The following is a 22,839-nucleotide window of genomic DNA, read 5'->3' as shown; positions in this document are numbered from 1 at the left end:
AACACTGCATCTTAGAATTGAATTTTAATTTTCCTGTCTTTTCCAAGTGCAATTATATATTTTTTTACTAACTTTATGCCATCTAACAGATTTCTCAAATAGTTTTATGTTGCCTGCAAGTTATTTAAAGCAAAATTTTAAGGGCAAAGGATATTTTTAATGTAATTTCAATTTGGCAGGACTTGAGGCTTAGTGGAAAGTACTCAGGGACTGGATGGGCCTCAGAAGACCCGGGTTCTGTTTAGGCCTGTATAGGCCTGCTAAGGTCCTCACTGCATGTTCAAACAAGATTTTATTTGTCTTTTCACAGGCCTCAGCCCCAGGTCCAGCCCTGTTTGTTGGGGGGAGGGGGCTGAGAGATTTCAGTTCTGCACTAAATGCTCCAGGTCAGTGCTCAGGGCAACTAGGAAGGACAGAGGCATCAGCGTCCTGTCCTCTGACCCCTACTTGCCTGTCATGGGCAGCTCCAGCAATTTGTCCCCTCAGTCTCTGGGGACCTCCAGAAGATAGGCCTGGGATGACCAAAGACAACTCTGGTCCCAATCCCCAAGTGAGGGAAAACTGACATAGGATCACAGACTGTGAAAGCAGAAGCCAGACCCACTGGCCATGGGCCCATTACATTGACTAAAAATCCCCCAAGATATTGACATAAAAACAGACACACAGATCAATGAAACAGACTAGAGAGCCGGGAAATAAACCCACACATATATGTGGTCAATTAATTTACAATCAAGGAGCCAAGAATATACAATGGGGAAAAGACAGTCAGTCTCTTCAGTGACACCCTTATGACACTACTCTTATAGCAGAAAGCGAAGAGGAACTAAAGAACCTCTTGATGAAGGTGAAAGAGAAGAGTGAAAGGCTGGGTTAAAATGAACATTCAAAAAACGAAGATCATGGCATCTGGTCCCATCCCTTCATGGCAAATAGATGGGGAAACAATGGAAACAGTGAGAGACTTTACTTTCTTGGGCTTCAAAACCACTACAGATGATGACTGCAGTCATGAAATTAAAAGATGCTTGCTCCTTGCAAGAAAAGCTATGACAAACCTAAACAGCATATTAAAAAGCAGAGACATTACTTTGCCAACAAAGGTCCGTCTAGTCAAAGCTATGGTTTTTCCAGTAGACATGTAAGGATGTGAGAGTTGGACTATAAAGGTTTATTTATTTATTTAATTTATTTTTGATTGTGCTGGGTCTTCCTTGCTGCACACAGGCTTTCTCTAGTTGCCACAGGCAAGGGCTTCTCTTGTTAAACATGTACTCTAGGCATACTGGCTTCAGTAGTTGAGGTGCATGGGCTCGGTAGTTGTGATGCAGAGGCTTACTTAGTTGCTCGGTGGCATGTGGGATCTTCCTGAACGAGGAATTGAACCCATGTCTTCTGCATTGGCAGGCAGATTCTTAACCACTGGACCACCAGGGAAGCCCGAGAGTTGGACTATAAAGAAGGCTGAGCACTGAAGAATTGATGCTTTTGAACTGTGGTGTTGGAGAAGACTCTTGAGAGTCCCTTGGACTGCAAGGAGATCCAATCCTTAAGGAAATCAGTCCTGAATATTCATTGGAAGGACTGATGCTGAAGCTGAAGCTCTAGTACTTTGGCCACCTGATGCAAAGAACCGACTCACTGGAAAATACCCTGATGCTAGGAAAGATTGAGGGTAGGAGGAGAAGGGAACAACAGAGGACAAGATGGTTGGATGGCATCACCTATTCGATGGACATGAGTTTGAGCAAACTCCGAGAGTTGGTGAAGGACAGGGAAGCCTGGCATGCTTCAGTCCATGGGGTCACAAAGAGTCAGACGTGACTGAGCCACTGAACAACAAAAGCTCTTCAGTGAATGGTGCTGTGAAAACTGGGCTGCTGGTGCTGCTGCTAAGTCGCTTCAGTCGTGTCCGACCCCGTGTGACCCCATAGACGGCAGCCCACCAGGCTCTCCCGTCCCTGGGATTCTCAGGGCAAGAACACTGGAGTGGGTGAAAACTGGGCAGCTGTATGCAAAAGAATGAAACCCCACCACTACCTCATAGCACACACAAAAATTAGCTCAAGGCAATTAAAGACTTAAATGTTAGATGTGAAACCATGAAACTCCCAGAAGAAAACACAGGCAGTAAGGCTCCTTGACGTCAGTCTGGGAGAGGACTTTTTTAATCTGACACCCAAAGCAAATGCAACAAAAGCAAAAATAAGCAAGTGGGACTACATCAAACTATTATGAAAATCTCTGTACAGCAAAGGAAACCATCAACAGAGTGAAAAGGCAACCTACATAATGAGAGAAAATATTTGCAAATCACATATCTGATAAGGGGCTAATATCCAAAATAGATAAAGAACTCATTCAGGGACTTCCCTCGTGGTCCAGTGGTTAAGACTCTGAGCTTTCACCACAGAGAGTATGATTGGATCCCACATGGCCCATGGTATGGCCAAAAAATAATAAAAAATTAAAAATTAATTTTAGAAAAAGAACTCATATAAGTCAACAGCCAAAAAAAAAAAAACCACAAAACCACCCACACAATATGATTTTAAAATGGGAAGATCTAAATAGAGTTTTTCCCAAAGAAGACATACAGAAGGCCAACATACACATGAAAACATCATTAATTATTAGGGAAATGTAAATCAAAACCACAGTGAGATGCCGTCTCACACCTAACAGAATGATTATTATCAAAATGACAAGAAATCACAAGTGTTTGTGAGGATATGGAGAAAAGGGAACCCTCACGCACATTGTGAGAAGGGAAATTCGTGCAGCCATTATGGAAAACTGGAAAACAGTGTGGAGGTTCCTCCAAAAATTAAAAATAGAGCTACCATATGAGCCAACAATTTCACTTCTGGATATTATCTGAAGAAAACGAAATCACTAAATTGAAAAGGTATCTGCAGCCCAAAGGTTCGCTGCCATATTATTAGAAACAACCAAGATAATGGAAACAACATAAGTGTCTTTTGACGGATGCATGGATAAAGAAACTCTGGTGTGTATACAACGGAATACTATTGGCCATAAGAAAGAATGAGATCTTGCCATTTGTGACAACATGGATGGGCCTTGAGGGCACTACACTAAGTGAAATAAATCAGACACAGAAAGACAAATCTGTATTTTTCTTATATGTGGACTACTAAACAAAAACAAGCTCACAGATACAAAGAACAGATAGTGGTTGCCAGAGGTGGGGCATGGGAGAGGGGGAAAATGAATGAAGAGGGTCAACAATATAACCAAAACAGTGATTTAAAAAATAAAAAGGAAAATGAAAGAATCTCCAGAGAGCTTCTTATAAAAACAAAACAGATTCCTGCGGGCTGCCAAACTGGACTTTCTGAATCAGATTATCCAGGAGTGGGGCTTTGGACATTTTAACAAACTCCCCAGGGCACTCTTATGGATAGCAGTCAGGTCCAGTCACTCCCCTTTCCCTGGGGAAACTTAAGCCCAAAGAGGCCTTGAGCCAGTCATCAGCAGAACCAAAATCAGAATTCGTTTCTCTCACCCATAGTTAGATATCCTTTCCACACCAAGACCAGAAACCAGGACCCAAAGAACTACACATTATTTATTTGTTTTAATTTTCTTAAAGTTACTAATGCCCACAGTTTAAAGAATCAAATACAGATCATTTTACAAGGCTTATAAGAAAAAACGCAGTTTGTCGCCTATGCACTTCATCTGGCCCTCCTCACAAGGAGCCACTTTCACCTCTTTAAGCTGCTTCTTCTGATATTGAAGGAAATCGGAATGTCATCCCAAAATATGCCTCTTTGACATAATTCTGCTCAGTCGCATCCAACCCTTTGTGGCCCCACAGACTATAGCCCACCAGTCTCCTCTGTCCAAGGGAATTCTCCAGATAAGAATACTGGAGCAGGTTGCCATTTCCTTCTCCAGGAGGTCTTCCCAACCCAGGGATTGAACCTGTGTCTCCTGCGTCTTCTACATTGTCAGGTGGATTCTTTACCACTGAGCCATCTGGGAAACCCTTGACATAACTGAGCTAAAGGCAATTAAGCAGAAAATGCAAGAAAAGTTCTCTCTTCCCTTCCCCTCTTTTCTGCCTTGAGGCAGAATCTGGAGACAGATTCTTATCAGCCCAGCAGTGCACCAGGGAACTTGCCAATAAATCTTACTTCATTAGTTCCCTTCATATATTTACCTCCCTACAGTTTGCCATCCTTGGAAACCTGAAACTGTTTTCCTTTGTCCTGTCATTTCTCCACAAATGTATTGTTTGTTGTAAATGCTGTATAAAGTGAAAGTCACTTAGTCGTGTCCAACTGTTTGCAACCCCATGGACTATACAGTCCATGGAATTCTCCTGGCCAGAATACTGGAGTAGGTAGCCTTTCCCTTCTCCAGGGTATCTTTCCCAGCCAGAGTTCTAAATTGCTATCTTAAGTTACTTTTCATGGAAGTTTCTTGGGCACGATGCTTGCCACCTGCAATAACACATTTTGGTTTTTCTCTTGTTAACCTGTCTTTTTGTTACAGAGCCCCTGTGAAGTCCTCAGAGGTGAAGTTCTGCCTCCTCCACAGTATCTACCCCCACCCTTGGTGTTGTGTGCATTTTCACAAGCATACACTGCTTTGTTACTCTCATGGAATCTTCACGATACAGTCAGGGTGGATCGCCAGGTCCGGGTCAGGACCAGGATGCACAGACACTGCCGGGTGCCCTGGAGGTCACTGGGCACAGGCCACCAGCTCCTCCAGCGCTTGCTCGCGGCGGTTGCCATGGACCAGTAGCACTTCCTTGATGCGGTCCTGCTGGAAGCCCATGTCGCTGAACTGCTCCGAGAGGCGCAGGAACTCCCCCGCCTGAGGAAGAGGAGGCGGAGAGGGCATGGGGGGCTCTGGGAGGCTGGGCCTCTGGCCTGGGCAGTCTCCTCCCAAGTACCCACTCTACATACCCCCAGAAAGCCGTGACCCCACAGGCCACGTGAGCCTGATCCTGGCCAGCACCTATGGTTTTCCTGTATCTCAATGACATGAGGCGACGTGGGCTCAAACCTCGCTTCCTGTGCCAAGGAAGGAGGCCCCAGCCTGGCTGCTGGCTCTGTCTGGCCGTCACTCCCCCTCCCCCACTCCCTCTTGACCGCCTGTGCCCGCGCCCTGCACTGGGGCAGGAAGAGAAGGCTGCATCCTGGTGCCCAGGAGGCACAGCACAGGCCTCTGCACAGGGCCCAAACCTTCACACACACAGCCTCTGCCTGCCTCCTCTGACCCCACTGCCCAAAACTTCCCTGCCTCTCCCCGCGCCCCTCGGCATCCCTCCCACCCCACCATCCCTCCCAGTCTCCGGGAAGTCTGCTCTGCCTTGGCCATCTGCCAACTGTGGACAGGTCACACTCACTGGGCTCTCAGAATGTCCCCCTAACTGGGGCCACAACCTCAAGCCTTCTGGGTTTCCAGGTAGGTGGCAAACTCCCTGAAGAGAGTTCAAGCATCATCGTGCTACCTGCCTGGCTCCTGTCTGGGTGTCCGACAAAGAGGAGCCAGTCAATATTTGCTGTGTTGATTCAGCTATAAAGCTCTGCCCAGGTGGTGTTAGTGGTAAAGAACCCGCCTGCCAATGCAAGAGATGTAAGAGATGCAGGTTCAAGCCCTGGGTTGGGAAGATCCCCTGGAGGAGTGCATGGCAATCCACTCCAGCATTCTTGCCTGCAGAATCCCATGGACAGAGGAGCCTGGTGGGCTACAGTCCATGGGGTCGCACAGAGTTGGACACAGCTGAAGCGACTTGGCACAGAGCTCTGCTTCCTGTTTCCTCCCCACCCCTTCCCCTTGGGTCCTCTTGCCTTCTCCACGTCTCATCTCCCTAGGCTCATCTCTCCTTCTCCCCGGGTTTTAGCAAGTAGGCTGTCTCCTGAGACCCCCAGGCTGCCTCTGATGCTGGTTGGCCCCTGCACTCCAGGCCTGCATGGGTAACCCACCCCTCCCCTCGCTGTCCCCTCGCCGGGGGCCCAGGCAGGAGGCTCTGCTGACCTGGCTCTCCGAGAACTGGAACATCTCCATGGCCTCATCCACCAGGCCCTCCTCGTAGCCCTGTCGCAGCAGCCGGTCACAGGCGCTAAGGTAGCTGAGAAACTGGGCAGGAAAGGGGCACAGAGGGAAGGACAGTAAGAGGAATGAGCAGGGCAGCAGGTGCGGTGGAGGAGGTACCCAAGGGCCTCAGGAGGGCTAAGCTCAGGACCAGGCTGACCGGGCAACCAGCCATACACAACATGTTCCCAGAGCTCCAGGAGGCAACAGAAGAGGGTCAGAGGCCTCCCTGGGGACAGGTGGACCGCAAAGCCTCACCAACTGTCCAAGCTGGGGGCTGGAGTCCAGGAAGAGAGCTGTCGGGGTGGGTCAAGGTGTTCCCAGAACCTAGGTGGGGAACAGGCCAGGCCTCAAACGCGGGTGTCTACCCACCATCCACCCAGCCTGCCCACCCTCCCCGGTGAGCACTCACCTGTGTGAGGGTGCCTCCTTGTCCACCCACCCCTGTGCACCCCCACCCCCGCTCCACACACGTAATATCTGTGCGATCCAGGACTCCACGGGCCCCACCCCAGAGTGTTGCACCAAGGCGGGAAGGGGAGGGGACAGCCAAGGGCCCACAGGGCTAAGCACCTCTTCCGGCCACTCCCTGCTTATTCACCAGCGGCTGCTTTCACCCTCAAGATAAAGTTCTGCCTTCCAACCCCACGTTCAAAGACCTGCTCGCTCTGTCAGCAGCCTTGGCTGCTTCTCTCAGCACCCCCAGACTCCTGCCTATCCGGCTCCAAGGCCAAGGCCAGCCTCACTCCTCGGCCCTGGGTAGCCTCTCCCTAGCCCCAGTCCCACCTCCATCTCCATCAGGTATTCCCACAGCACTCAAGGCTTCCCCACACCTACAGCTCTGTAACTGCCTACTATCTTCCTCAGCTTTCTCATCCACCAAGCTTTTGTCCCACAGGAGGACACCACTGTGTCCCAGCATCCAGCACAGTAGGCAGGCAGAAGGAGCTCAATAAATGTAAGCTGTGTTTATAAACTAAATTAAGAACTACCTTCCGGGAGCTCATAGCTCCTTGGGGGAGATAAACCAGATACAAGAAAACACGAGCGCCAGGCAAATCAAAGTAGGATTTACAGGGAATTGGTGCCAAATGAAGGCTTCAGATGATTAAAGTATGGGTACGAGTGGAGGAAAAAAGCAAGTCGAATTTCTGCAGACCTTCAGGACAAAGCATAAAACAGACCACGTAGACTAATGACTTTCAAACTGTTCTAGCCTCTGAACTGTCCAAGCACCAGGGGGCTTCAACAGTAACAGGGGGACATTACAGTTACTCTGGGAGAACTGGGGGCTAGAAGTAGAGGGAGTCCAGAGTCCAGGGCCCTCACCCCAGCACCCTTGCACTGGGCACATTTTGAAAACCAACCAACTCAGCTCTCCTTGCACAGTTGGGGGAACTGAGGTTCAGGCAGGGCGGACCAGAGTCCCAGGACTAGGGCCCAGATCACCTGACTTCTTGGCCCACTAGTGCCTTGTCCATGGGTCCTGTCGCTAGAAGAGGAACTTTGAGCTGGCTTGCAAGTAGACAGAGTTTCCGAAGGTCTGTTCATCTACAGCAAAAGTTCTCAGCCTCAGTGCTGACTGTAGCTACCTGGAAGCTTTAAAACTATGGTGCCTCAACAATAAATTCTGGAGAGGGTGTGGAGAAGGTAACCCTCCTACATTGTTGGTGGGAATGTAAATTGGTAGAGACACTATGGAGAACAGTATGGAGATTCCTTAAAAAACTAAAAATAGAGCTACCATATGACCCTGCAATCCCATTCCTGGGCATATATCCAGAGAAAAACATGGTCCAAGAGGATACATGCCCCCCAGTGTTCATTGCAGCACTGTTTACAATAGCCAAGACATGAAAGCAACCTAAATGTCCATTGACAGAGCAATGGATAAAAAAGATGTGGTACACATATATAATAGAATATTACTCAGCCATTAAAAAGAATGAAATAATGCCATTTGCAGCACCATGGATGGAACTAGAGATTGTCATACAGTGAAGTAACTTAGAGAGAGAAGGAGAAATATCCTATGACATCCCTTATATGTGAAATCTAAAAAAAAGATGATACAAATGAACTTACTCACAAAACAGACTCACAGTCTTAGAGTATGCACTTATGATTACTAGAGGGGCAGAAGCATGGAGGAAGGAATAGTTAGGGAGTTTGGGATGGTCATGTACATACTGATATATTTAAAACGGATAACCAACAAAAACCTACTGAATAGCACATGGAATTCTGCTCAATGTTAGGTGGCAGCCTGGATGGGAGGGGATTAGGTGGGAGAATGGATACGTGGATATGTATGACTGAGTCCCTTTGCTATCCACCTGAAACTATCATAACATGGTTAATCAGCTATATTCCAATACAGAATAAAAAGTTAACAAAACAATAGCAACAAAACACTGGTGTCTCAGTATCACTGCCCAACCCTGCTGATGACGGTCACGTCCAGAGGCCCTGATAGGACTGGTAGGGCTGGTAGGGGGGAGCCTGGCACTGGGATTTTTACACCTCTCCAGGTGATTCTTATGTGCAGCCAAGGTTAAGGGTCTCTGACTAAGTCCAACCCAGTAGACCCAAGCCAGGCTGCGTATCAGAACCATCTGCAGATCTTTTAAAATGATAGGCCCCTGGCCCACTCCAGATCTACTGATCCTGCAGAGTAGGTTTCCAGAATCTGCATTTGTAAGGACTCTCCTGCTTGGTCCGTAACTGGGCCTAGCTCAGGCCCCAGGGTGGGTGAGGATGTCACCTTCAGACCCCAGGGTGGGACCCCCAGCAGTCACTGATCATAAAACATGTTCTCCTCCATTCTGTGAATGGGGGAAATGCGGCTCAGAGAGGGGCCACGATGTGCCTAGAGTCTAAGGGTAAGCCGGGGTCTGGCCTATGGGCCCTCAGAAGTGCCACCCATGCCTGTCCTGCAGGCGGTCAGCGGGCACATTGACCCTGGGGCAGGAAGGAAGGAGTGATGGACAAAGCTCAGGTTTTGTATTTCTTCCTCTCTCCCTGGTTTTCCCAAGTGCCCTGTCTCCATCACCTGATGCCCACCCTCCTGAACCATCTGCTGTTCATCTCTGACCAAAGACGAATTGTTGTAGTACTTGTCTTTCATGGGGAGAAGGGCTGTGAACCCAAAAGAGACGTCCAGTTAAAGGTGGAACTTCACAGAACAGAGAGAACGTGGTCGGGGAGATCAAGATGAAGTCATCCAATGGCCCTCAGGCCCACCCCTTAGAGCCTAGCCCCTGAACGCTCACTGGGAGAAGGCCCACCAGGCAAGTGGTCAGTCTATGTCTGGAAACACAATGTTCCTGATGCAGTGAGATCCTTCCAGCACACCCAAAGGGAGGCCAATGACCTGTGCTGCCCCCAGCTAATCTTCAGATCCCCACAGCGATGACCTAAGACCTCAGCCTTGTCACAGGGTCTGGAGGGGTTGGGGAGGCATGTCAGAGTCCCCACCATGGGCCTGGCCCCTCACGGCACTGCTGGTCTGCTTCTTGGCCAAGGTCCTGGCTTTGCAGCAGCAGCTGAGGGTGGAGGCAACTTTAAATCTACTCTTAAATCTCAGATCAACCTAAGGTGCTGCCCTAGAAGATTTTCACACAGAAAATGAGAGAAAAGCACAGTGTAACAAAATTCAGAACCACACCAGCCCGGCATCCACCCTGGTGCCACCACTGACTAATTATGTGAACCTCTCTGACCTCAGTTTCCTCATCTGCGAAGTGGAAACAGTAAAAGCGACCTTGCAGAAATGAGAAGACCTAAACGAATACTCCAGATTGAGGCGCTGGCACAAAGGTGCTCAGTAAATATTAGCAGCACCCCGCCATCTCCTCCACCATGCTAGCCACCATATGTGGGGGTTACCACGTTGAACCCTTTCCTCTAGGACTGATGAACCGAGTGGAGCGGGAGCAGGAGTGGGTGGGGAAGAGGACCCCGTGCCTTCCACCTCCTCAACCTGCAGCAGCACACCCTGATCTGGCGCCTGTTTGAGCCACTCTCCCTCTGTTGCTCCCTCACCCAGGAGCAGGCAGCTCCAGATCAGGGACTCAACATATGGCCACAATCAGTGACCAGGGAGAGGGTCTCCAAGTCCACCGATGGTGGTGGGGCAGACAGGAGAAAGAAATATGTCCCATTCAATACCTGTGGCTCAGCTTTCCAACCACAAATAACCCTGGTGCGTAGAAAACAATGCAAAAAGGGATGCAACATTCAGGTGGGGGGAAGGGATTCAGATGATGATATTCAATGCCCACCTCCTGCCCCTGCTCACAGTCCTTTCATGCCTCCCTTCTGCTGTGGGATCTTTGAGAAAACTCTCAGGCCAGTCTTCAAGGAACCCTTAATCTTCCCTCTATTCCCCTTCCTGTCCTATCTCCCACCAGCCCGCATCATATATTCAGTGAGACTGTTGGATCAGGTCCTCCCAAGTCCTTCCTGCCTCTACCTCTCAGCTGATACTATTCCTCCTGCCTGGAAGATCATCCTTCTCATTTCTTCAAATTCAGGTCTTATCCATCCTTAAAGTCCAGCTCAAGGCTTTATACCTTCATGAAGCCTTTCTCAATTACTGAAACCTCCCCATGGTAGATTAAGAACAGTCATATACTCTTCGCAGCTTTTCCCATCAAGAGGTAGAGTCTATTTTTCTACCCTTTTAATCTGATCTGGTCTATGACATGCTTTGGCCAACAGTATAAGGCAGAAGTGACTATAATTTCAACCTCAAGAGACTTTGCATCTTCCACTCCTGTACTCTTGGGAACACATGGGCTAGCTTGCTGGAGCTATGTGGCCTAGTTGACAAGTTTCACCAACCACTGGATTGGGATCAAGGTCATCCTAGACTATTCAGCTCTAGCTGGGTCACCAAACTGTAGCTCCATGAGAGACCCTAGGTGAGACCAGCAAAAGAACTTCCTTGCTGACTCCACCCACACTGCCAACCCAGAGACTCATGAGCAAACACACGGTTGTACTATTAAGCCACTAAGTGTTGGGGTGACTGTTACACAGCAATAGATAACTGAAACACCCCCAAATCATTCCTGTTCCTTCTTGCTCCCAGGCATCTTCTCACCAGCACCTCTCTTTTGGCAGTTCAGGGGTTCTCACTCTCCTGCAGGTGTTCTCATATTCTTAGCTTGTATGGGGGTGTCAAGACTTGCTCCCAAATATTAGAGCAGCTTGGGGTGCTACCTACCCTTGTTATTACTGGTATCCGCTCTTCTCCCAATAAGAGTGGAGTCCTTAAAATGGAACCTGGTGTGGTAGACTCTAAGATACCCCTTCCAGATACACCTTCCTTGGAGGTCTTACTGCAGATGGTGGTAGAGGTGGTAGAAACTATCAGCTATCTGTCCCTCCAGGGGCTGCCTGAGCTGCAGAGATCACGTCTCTCAAGTCACCCTCTTTCTCTATCTGGTGACTCATTAAGGCAGAGGTATGAAGGCCTGACCATCTCATCCCCAATTATGACAACTCCAAAGGGCCATATATGCTTCAGAGCTATGGGGTTGGTTGTCACCAGGTCTATAAAGCTCAACCTCTCCCTCTACCCATCCCTGCTTCTGTCCTTTCCCTTCCCCAGAAGTTGTTGCCAAGGGTCTCCTTAATAAATCTCTGTATGCCAAATCCCACTGGAGTCTGCTTCCTGGGCACCCAATCCACAATACTGGTTTCCCCATAGCTGCTAGCTGCATCTAAACACCACGGAAGTGTCCAGAAAATACTTATGACTAGATTGATGGATGGGTATATGGAAAGAGAGAGAGATAGATATGGGTATTGGATTAACTGTTGAGGGAAGTGGTCAGAGCTGTGCCATCCAATATGGTAGCTGTATGTGTATTTAACTTTTAATTTCATTTAATTATAATTAATAACAATTCTCAGTCATACTAGCCACATTCAAGTAACCACATATAGCTAGTGGTTCCTATATTGGACAACACAGGAATAAAACATCTCTCCTTTCGCAGAAAGTGCTATTGGGCAGCTCTGGAAAGATTTGTGACTGCCCAAAGCTTCAATCCTACTTTTGGGGCAGAGACTTGGACAGGAGTAGAATATTGAGGCTCCCCAAGTAGGCATGGGGAGTGTTGCTAAACTCCCATGGAGATGGTAGCCTTAGGATCTAGAAACTTGATCACAACCCCCAATAATTAATTCGAAGCTGAAATCCTACCTCCAAAGACAAACACAAAATAGCTTCAAGTTGAAGATAAAAACAAGGTGGCCCCTGACCCGACTGCAGCTCCACAGCCCCCAGCTCCGGGCCCCCACTCACCTGGCTCAGGCTCTGCCGCCCCGTCTTCTGCAGAGCCACGATAGCCCTGTGCAGGGGGTACCCCAGGGCGACCACCGGCCCGATGAGGTCCTGCTCCTCCTGGCTCAGGGCAGACAGCAAGTCGGCAGAATCAGGGTGCGGTCTGTGGGCTGCACAAGGCTGGGCCACCTGTCCGGGAGGCGGCAGGCAGGTGTGCGGGCTGAGGGACTGAAACACAGACAAGCTGGAAGCGTCAGTTCTCACCGGAGGTGACTCCTGGCTGGGCAAGACGTTTTTAAGGGCGCCTTCGCTACAGAGCACCAGGGGCTAATATTGTGAGGATCTTGGAGTCCTGCAGACCTGGGTTCAAATCCCAGCTTTCTACTGTCTACTCAGTCTGTTGTTTAGTTGCTCAGTCGTGTCCAACTCTTTGAGACCCCATAGACTGTCCATGTGATTTCCCTCCTCTGTCCATGCGATTTCCCAGGCAAGAATACTGGAGCGGGTTGCCATTTACTTCTCTAAGGGATCTTCCTAACCCAGGGATCGAACCTGAGTCTCCTGCATTGCAGGTGGATTCCTTACCACTAAGCCACCAGGGAAGCCAGTTTATTCATGTGTAAAATGGATGCGATCATACCAGATACCTCACAGGGTTGTTACAAGGCTTAAATAAGACAAGGTGGGAAAGTGGCTAGCAAAGGGTTTGGCATACAGAAACTGCCAGTAGATGATAATATTTATTGCTTAGAACAAGCCTGCAAGAGAAATACGATAGGCTAATTCTATTTTATAGCTACTGAAGTCAAGGTTCAGAGAAGCTGGCAAATGACCTGGCAAATAACACACTTTTGGGACCTGTACCCTACTCAGAATCAACGCAGGGTTCTCGACCCCATACCTTAGGGAGCGGTGTAACAGGACTGAGCTTCCTAGCCAGAACTTCCTTCTTGAGTCTGGTTGGACTGGGGCTTGGCTAGGGCAAGGAGCAGGATAGGAACTGGGAACAGCTGTGGTGCTGGGGAAACCCACAGAGACCCTGGACTAAGGAGGGTGGCTTGAAGGCATTTCAATAGGTTTGGCTGGCATCATCCCTAGCCCGTTCCCCATGAAGAAGCATTTTGTTAACCCTGTCCCCTCCTCTGGCAGGGCAGCCTAGATGCTGCCCTGGCTCCAGGAGCAGAGTGCCTGTGACATGTGAATTCCCTACACATCCTCATCTGCTCAGCGGTTTCCCTGCCATGACCTCACCTTAGGGTCTACTCTTTATTCCTAGAGTGAAAACCATGCAAGTCTTAGGATTTGAGTCTACCCTTGTGACCTTGAAAATGATTCTTAGGTGCTCTCTGCCCCAGTTTCCTCCTCTACAGAATACCTGTCCCATCTGCCCCCATCTTTCCCCCACCCCACTACAGGGTTGTTGCTAGAGTTAAATTTAACTGGGATCAGGGAACAGCCCTCCTAGCATCAGCATCTAGCCCGTGATGTGGGTGTGGCCTGTACTGTATAAACATATATACTGCTATATATAGTATATATATTGTATATAAATAACCTCTTCTCTTTTTGTTCTAAATAACTGTGTGCAGGGTTGCTTTAGAGGTAGAGAAGGGATGGCTCAGAGCAGTTCAGTGACTTGCCTAAGCTCACACAGCATTGAGAGGGAAAAGCCAGACTTTGAGTCTGTCTTTTGGACTTAATTTCACCTTGGTCTTATTCTGTTGCCTCTCCTGGCCTGACTGTGGAGTTGCTCAGGGGCAGAAAGCTGTGCCTAAATGTCACCTCCTGCTACTAACCTAACCTAACACATCTGTTCCAGACCTAGATTTTATGGAGTCTGACACTTATACAATGTAGACTACTTAAAGGAAAAAGACACAGGAGCATAAACATATGCATAAAACTGTGCACAAATCCTTGGAAGGGCTTCCAGGTGGCTCAGTGGTAAAGAATGCTCCTGCCAATTCAGGAGCCGCTGGAGACTCAAATTTGATCCTTGGGTCAGGAAGATCCCCTGGAGGAGGAAACGGCAACCCACTCCAATATTCCTGTCGGGATTAAACCCATGGACAGAGGAGACTGGCAGGCTGCAGTCCGTGAACGCATGCATGCTAAGTGGTGTCCAACTCTTTGCACTCTATGAACTGTAGCCCACCAGGCTCCTCTGTGCATGGGATTCTCCAGGCAAGAATACTGGAGTGGGTTGCTATGCCCTCCTCCAGGGGATCTTCCCAAACCAGGGATAGAATCCATGTCTCTTACACCTCTGACGTGTTCTTTACCACTAGCGCCACCTGGGAGGCCCCCAGCTACAGTCCAGGGGGGTCCCAAAGAAAGACCGGACTGAGCAACTGAGCACACATGCTCAAAGCCTTGGGAGGAGCTAAGCCTGAAGCTTAAGCTTTACCGGTTTCACTCTACGTTCGCATCTGCTCCCAGTTCTTGGTGCACATCCTTTGTCCCGACGCTGCCCCAGCCTGCAGCGGCCCTCACCTCCTCCTCGGTGCCTGATCCCTCCCCCTGGGCAGTGCTGCCCTGTCTCACACTTCCTCGCCAAACTCCTAGCATGCTTTTGACATTGTCTCTTCCAATCCAGTTTCTTGCATGAAGTAACTGCGCTGTGAATATTCCTTGATTGAACCTCCAGCTCACCCAATCCTTGAACAGTGGCAAGCCCTAGATCTGAGCCACATTCACTGATTCAACCGACATTCACTGAGCTCCCCCTATGGGCCAAGTGTGCTCTGGGTGCTCTGGAGACAAATGCAATCCAATCACTGCCCTAAGAGAAGTCTTACTCCATTGGAAGAGACAGATACTGAGTAATTACAATTATCCTAACAGGTGCCCTAACAGAAGCAAAGAAGGAAACACAGCGAGAAGCAAGGAAGGGGAACTCGAAGCAGGGAATATTCTAGGCATAGGGCTGCAGGAAGGACAGCGTGGTACAGGGCCAGGTGAGAGGTGGTAGGGAGGAGTGTCCAAGCAGGCAGGGGACCCCGATGTGGGGGCCTCGCTGCTGAGTTGTGGCCTTGGCCAAGGGGGCAGGTTCCTTACCGCAACTGTGGGCTTGTGGCTCCGCAGCGGAGGCATGGCGCCGGCCGTGGAGGGCCGCGGGGGCAGCTCGGGGGTGCTGGGGAGCGACGGCTTGGGGCCCAAGGGCGGCGTGCGGGCGCTGGGGAGCGAGGCCTTGGGGACAGGGGACGGCGGGGACTGCGTGGGAGCACTGCGGGGTGGAGGCGCTGGGCCCTGGGGTGGCGCGGGGCCGGGGCAGAGGCTCAGAGCTCGGTGGCGGAGGCGGTGCAGGAGGCTGCGGGGGTGGGAGGCGAGCCGGCCCTCGGAGAGCCGCCGCCTGGCCCCAGCCAGCTCCGACCTCACGCCGCGCAGCACGTCCAGCGAGCACCGGTGTTGGCCCAGGCGGGGGCTCGCCGCGGAGCTGGGCTGGGGGCTGCAGGGCTCCGGCTCTTCCTCCATGGCAGAGGCTGCTTCCTCATCCTGGTCCTCCTCTTCCTCCTTCTCCTCCTCAGGCTGCTCCTGGGATCCGGCCTCCGGATCTTCAACTGCAGCAGGCACGGGTTCCAGCCCTTGCTCGGGGCTAGCCAGCAAGAGCCAGGCGGGAGGGGCGGAAGCTGCCCCCGGAGCATCGCATTGAACTGGACAAGGTCCCCGGATGACAGCCTCCACCCAGAAGAGTGTCCTTCTCTCCAGGCTGAAGTCGTGCTGCGGAAACAACGCCAGGGGAGGCTCCGCCAGGCAAACCAGGGTCTGGGGGCGCACCCCTACCTCCTGGCCCCCGGGGAACCTGTTCAGCCACAGACTGTCCAGGCCTAGACAGCTTCTGATTCTAAGCCCCAGGCAATCATCGCAGGCCACCCTCACCCTCGGTTTTAGCTAGCATTGGAGTGAATGACTGTCAATAACAATTTAATAGCAAACTCTGTAGACAGGACAATGTGAGGAATAGGTTAATAGAATCAAAGTCCAAGTCCCTTTGCCATTCAGCATATAATTGAACAACAGTGGCCTAAACAATTTCTCCAGGGGACTTCTCTGGTGGTCCAGTGGTTGAGAATCTGCCTTCCAATGCAGGGGATGAGGATTGGATCCCCGATGGGAGAAATAGGATCCCACATACCAGTGGGGGCAACTCAGCCTGTTCACCACAACTAGAGAAGCCAGGGCACCCGCAACTACTGAGCCCGCAGGCTGCAGAGCCTGCACCACTAGAGAGCCCACACACGACCCAACAAAGACCCAGTGCAGCCAAAAAAATTTTTTTTTAATTTCAACAAAACTTGTCCTTCACCAAGAAGCTTTCCCTTGAGTTTAGCACCATTTGCCACTGAGCAGCTGGCGTTGAAGGCCAGCCCAGACACACAAACCTCTGCATAGAGTAGTACTTGCCCCCATCCCTTTTGCTGCCTTCCAGGGGCCCAGGAAATGTAAAAATCGTTCATTGTTTTTTTCTCCTGAACTCTACTTAATTGTCCTAATGTGATTCCCATTTCCAGATTATCAGAAGGAGGCCCAGGAAATTTAGTTTGCTTGAGGTCAGATCAGTGGTGAGCAGATGAGCTGGGATTCCTGTCCATCTGACTGATCAAGCCACCTAAAAAATAAATGTGGAGCCCACATAAATAATCTAAATTGAGAGTTTATGTGAAGCAAAAATAAAATATTCCCATTAACTACTATTAAAATTAAGAACTGGAAATATAAAACTTCATTAAAAAATATAAATATTCTTAAAAGGCAACTTCAGTGCTCTATGATGGCCAGGTAAGCCTGGGGGAGTGGTGGGGGGGTGGGGCGTGAGGGTGTGGGAGACAGAAAGGCAGACAGGAACTGCCTCTCCCCTCACTCCACTCCTGACATGACCCTAAGCTGGGGAGAGGAACAGAACGTAGCTGTTCTAAGTGTGGTTCCCCGACTGAGGTCAGGGAGTGTATCTTATTTCTCTCTGTTCTTGGGGCCCAGGGCAGTTCTGGCTCCGAGGGGATATTTGTAAGAGTGTGCAGAATAAATGGTTATAAAAAGAGACTGGAGGAAAATGAGTGGGTTGGGAGGGACAGAGGAAGTGAAAAGACCACTTCAGAGCTGAGGAAACCATCATGGAGGGAAAGAGACTGAGAGGTAATGAAACAGACAGTGGAACTTAGCGGATAAAATGATCCAAAGACCCAATAAAAACACCAGCACTTGTGATCTGTGGAACCTAAGCAAGATGATTCTAAAGTTCATATGAAAAATAAACAAATAATAGCCAAGGGCTTCCACGGTGATTCAGTGGTAAAGAATCCACCTGCCAATGCAGGAGACATGGGTTCGATTCCTGGTCGAGGAAGATCCCACATGCCCTGGAGCAACTAAGCCTGTGTACCACAACTACTGAGCCCACAGGCCACAACTACTGAAGCTTGCACGCTCTAGAGCCCGTGCTCTGCAACAAGAGAAGCCACTGCAATGAGCAGCCTGACACTGCAACTAGAGAAAAACCTGTACAGCAACGAAGACCCAGCACAGCGCCCCCGCCACCCGCCCCGACACACCCAACAAAAAGAATAGCCTAAAAACCTCTGTGACAAAAAGAGAAATAAAGGGGACTGGCCCTACCAGCTGCTAATATGTATTCTAAAACCTCGATAATTAAAGCTAAGGTACTGCACAGATAGCCTAAAGGTAAAGAACAGAAGGTCCAGAAATGGACATTATCTATGGGACTTTAGTAGATAATAAGGTGGCATCTCAAGCAATGGGAAAAAAGAGGGACTGGTCAATAAATGGTGTTAGTCAGCAGAAAGAAAATAGAGTTGGACCCATTCTCACATCATACACAAGGGGAAATTCCAAAAGGATCAAAGATTCAGTTGTTTGAAATGAAATTATAAAAGTACAAGCAGAAAAGAGGAGAGAAAAAAAAAAAGAAAAAAAAGAGGAGAGAAATCCTTTATAATCTCAAGTAGGGAAAACATTTCTCACTCTGAATTGAAATTGAGAAGCTGTGAAAGTACACACATGCACATGTGAAAATCTGCATGGCAAATACACCCCACAAGCAAGGTCAAAGGCAAATAACAAACTAGTGGGAAAACAGCACTGATAACTCAGACTTAGGAGTGCCTAGAAATAGATAAGAAAAGACCAACAGCCCAACAGGGAAATGAACAAAAGATATGAACAGTCCACAGAAAAGGAACTACAGATGGCTCTTAAACACATGAAAAGCTGCTCAATCTCACTCACAACAAGAGAAAAGAAAATAAAACTATACTGAGATACCATTTGCCTATCCCTCAGCAAAGATGCAACATCTGATGACTTCTTTGTTGAGGACTGCAGCTGAGGTATAAGCCCACTGTAGAATGCTGTGCATGCTAAAGTCACTTCAGTTGTGTCTAACTCTTTGTGACCCTCTGGGCCACAGCCCACCAGGCTCCTCTGTCGATGGGATTCTCCAGGCAAGAATACTGGAGTAGGTTGCCATGCAAGATCTCCAGGGGATCTTCCCGACCCAGGGATCGAACCTGCATCTCTTATGTCTCCTGCATTGGCAGGTGGATTCTTAACCACTAGCAGCGCCACCTGGGAAGCCCTTGTAGGGTGCTGGTTGGATGTAAAACAGTATAACCCTTATGGAGGGCAATTTGGCAATATGATTTAATTCCAAAGGACGTCTGCATGTAGTCTTTCCCTGCATCATTGCTTGTAATGACAAAAGACTGGGAAGAACTTAGGTGTCCATCAAGAGGTGATTCATTCAGTAAAGTACAATATATCCATATAACACAATACCATGCAGTACCGAAGAAGCATTCTCTGTATTGACATGGAAAGTCTTCAAATCCTGAAAGTTTTCAAAGTCTTGAAAAAAAATCAAGAAGAATAATGTATAGAAAATGCTACCTTTGGTGTGAAAAAGGAGCAAACAGCAGTGTTTGCTTGTATGTACACACATAAGACTCTCCAGAAGAACACAGTTTAAAATACAAGTAACAGAAGTTACCAGGGCAGGTGGGGACAGGACAGATAAGGAAGTGTCAGTGGGAGGCTTTTCAATCTCTTAGGACAGGCAAACTGCCTGGGAGTCAAACTGACCTCCCACCTTGTTTTTTAAATAAAGTGTTATTGGAACACAGCCGTGCTCACTCACTCCTTTCTGTCATGTCCATGGCCCTTTCTCCCTACAATAGTAGTGTTGAGTGATTGCTAGTTTTTACTATCTGGCCCTTTACAGAAAATGTTTGTTGACCCTTGCTCTATACATATATATATATATATATATATTCTTTCTAAAAAATTTAACTGACAAAAGGGAAATCAACTCTAATTAAAGGAAGACTATGATGAAACAACGAAACACAGACTTGCCGAGGCTTCTCAGGAAAGCAGTTGGTGCAGGAGGTGGACGTGGGCTTTGGGGACTGACACGCTCATGTTGGAATCCTGTGCCACTCACAGCCACACAGCCCTGCTGGTCACAAGGGTGGGAACTGTGGTTTCCTGTGCCGTGGGGAAGGAACACCCGCCTGCTACAAGGGTCATAAGAATGAGAGAGAAGAGTGAACGTATGAAGAGCACGTAGCCTGGCCCTGGTACATGGCAGGTGCTCAACGAATGGAAGGTATTTTTTTATCTTAATTTATTTTATTTATTTATTTTTCTTTTTTAGGCCGCTACAGATTCATCTGGTAATCTAACCACTATCTATAACATTGTTGCTATAGGGAAATGTGTTTCAAGTTCCAAACACTGGGAATATAGCCCAGTAAACTTGGAAGACTAACCAGGAGAGGCTACAAATCATACGTGGAGTCCCATGCTTCTCTATTTGATAGCTGGCCACAGCAGTAAAAGAAATGGAGACTCAGGAAGGGAAATAGGCTCAAGGGAGATGAGTGGGTGTGGAGTGCCCACCCTGAGAACAGGAGGCAGGGCCAGGGCCAAGACGTGGGCTGGGACACAAGACATAGACTTGGCAGAAGGGTACCTATTTCTGCCTCTAGGAGAAGTAACTTCCAGAATAGCCTCCTCCCGGCTTAGCAGAGCGGGAATAGTTATGCTAGTCCGTCTACCTCCACTGGAGCTTGGTAAAGCAATTTGCTTTTCCCAGCAATACAGGCCCTACTGCCAGAGTGAGGGCCCACAGCACAGGTTCTCTGGGGGAAGCAAGCGCTCTGCCGCACAGAATGGGGCCCCTGAACGCTGTGCTCGGGGCTTTACGAAGCTTCTTTCACTTCTGGGTCCTGAGGAACTTAAGTGCAACTCCAGGGGCTGCAGATGAAGTCTCCTGCTCCTGTGCCTCCAAGCTACTCAAGCCTCTCTACCTGACCCTCTCCAGGCCTCTCCTTCTTAGACTGGTTTCTCTGCACCTAACTTCCCAAAACCCTGTATTTTTTTGCCCTCGAACATTATGTGTCTGATGTCTCTCACTTTCCAATCCTTCTCTGAGCTATCATGAAGTGATCTAGAATCAAGATCTGGGTTTTATTTCTTACTTTTAAAAATTGACATATTTATTTATTTTTGGCTGTGCTGGGTCTTCATTGCTATGAGCAGGGTTTCTCTAGTTGCAGCAAGTGGGGCTACTCTCTACTTGTGGTGTGCAGATGGCTTCTCTTGTTGCAGAGCACAGGCTCTCAAGGGCACGCACTTCAGTAGTTGCTGCACATGGGCTCAGTAATTGTGGATCACAGGCTTAGTTGCCCCATGGTATATGGGCTCTTCCTGGACCAGGGATCCAACCAGTGTCCCTTGCATTGCAAGGCAGATTCTTAACCACCGGACCACAGGGAAGCCCAGGACCTGGGAATTAGTCCCACCATTGCCACTATCTTTGGACAGATCATTTCGCTTCTCTGAGCCTCAGGTTCCTCATGTACAAAGTGACAAAGTGAGTGTGAGCTGAACTAGATCCTCAAATTTTCCTATCAAGTAGCCCGCAGACAGTGCTGAATGAGCACACAAGATCCCGAGGACTCAGTCCTAAAAGATCCACCACCAGCTCCACAGCTGTTTGCAATCCTTCTCTTTCATTTTTTAGAATTCATGTGAATTTTGCTTTCTACCTCATTATATATCTGTGTTATAATACAAATGCAATAGGTTTCCTCCTAAGTCTTCAAATAAATTTGACTCACTTGGAAGTTAAATAATTGTGTTTATCCTGAGGGTATGTGATATCACCATATACATTGAGGGCATACCCCAGTGTGTGAACCAAGGGGTGAGGGGTGCCTCAAAGGTGCCCCATGGATAGGTGTACTTTGGGTCTGTGGAATAGTAATCCATTCTAATGTGTCCTGTGTAACTGTCTGCATTTTAATCTCAAGATAGCATCTTAGCCCAGTGGAGTGATTCTAACAGTGGAATTTTAGACTCGGCAGTAGGCTGATAGAAAAGAGAGGAATTGGAATTGGAATATCCTTGCTAGGACTCTCAGTAACTCCATATAAGCAACCTTCTGGTTTTTCTAAACTTGAGATGCACTAAATAGCCCCATGACCAAGTCTCCAGACTTCTTCATGGAATATCTTTTCCTCTTGGGTTGTTTTCACACTTCCTAGAATATATCAGAACAGGAGTGGCTGCCATTTAAAATCAAGGAACAAGGGGCCTCGTGAGGCTCAGCATCAGACCCACAGACCCAGCGATGAGAAGACAGACAGAGAGAGGCACTTACCATAGAACCCAGCAGAAGTTCCCTGCAGTCTGGAACACTGAGATCTGGCCCAGGCAGGGGCTCTGTGTCTATCACAAAGCCCTTGGGCACCTTGAAGGGGACATCATCCAGGGCATTCATTCTGTCAGAGGAGTGTGGAGATGGCTGAGCAGGGCTGGAAAGAGCAAGTCCCTGAGGACCAGGCTCAGGCCTCAGATGGCTCACTGTTCTCCTGTGTGGTGACTTGGCTGAGCCCCACACAGCCAGGAAGGGAAAGGTGAAGTGACTTGTGCTGCATAAGGGAGGAAAAGTGAATAAAACAAAGAGCCTTCAAACTGACAGCAATTGATTTTTTCATGTTTAAGTCTTGCTCTCTAGACCACTGTTTCCCAAAACATGGTCTACAACACTAGTTCTAAAGGATTTCATCAAGAGTATTCACCCCAATGGTGAAAAAGAGCTAGCAAATTACAACTCTTCCGAAAAAGAAGGAAAAAAAAAGGAATATGTCCTAACTTGTTTTGATTTCAGCGTCACCTTAAAACCAAACCTGACAAGAAAATCAGAGGCAGACATTTCATGAACATAAATGCAAAAATCTTACCAAAAATAATTATGGATAGAAAAAATACAACACTTCCAGGTTGACTTTAATTTCAGGAATGAGAGACAGGTCTAACATCCTAAAATTAATCAGTGGGAATAAAGATAAATATCAATAGGATAAAAATTTAAAAGTGTATAATTATGATGCAGAAAAAGCACTTGATAAAATCAATATCCATTCATGATTTTAAGAAACAGTAAA

The 22,839-nt window shown here is 48.5% G+C and overlaps 1 protein-coding gene across 1 annotated transcript; it reads right to left on the bottom strand.

The window, feature by feature from the left end:
- Positions 1-3,573: 3,573 nt before the first annotated feature.
- On the bottom strand, positions 3,574-22,313 carry UBAP1L (ubiquitin associated protein 1 like). The gene is made up of 5 exons (XM_043921049.1): positions 22,053-22,313; positions 15,431-16,093; positions 12,395-12,601; positions 6,022-6,123; positions 3,574-4,854 (listed from the first exon to the last, which is right to left on the bottom strand). Exons 1-5 carry the CDS (start codon positions 22,170-22,172, stop codon positions 4,720-4,722), a joined length of 1,227 nt encoding a protein of 408 aa, XP_043776984.1. The 5' UTR covers positions 22,173-22,313; the 3' UTR covers positions 3,574-4,719.
- Between the last annotated feature and the right edge of the window lie 526 nt (positions 22,314-22,839).

The sequence above is a fragment of the Cervus elaphus genome, chromosome 12 (assembly GCF_910594005.1).
Source record: "Cervus elaphus chromosome 12, mCerEla1.1, whole genome shotgun sequence".
In the NCBI taxonomy this organism is placed as follows: Eukaryota; Metazoa; Chordata; class Mammalia; order Artiodactyla; family Cervidae; genus Cervus; species Cervus elaphus.
This window is presented reverse-complemented; position numbering and strand designations above follow the sequence as displayed.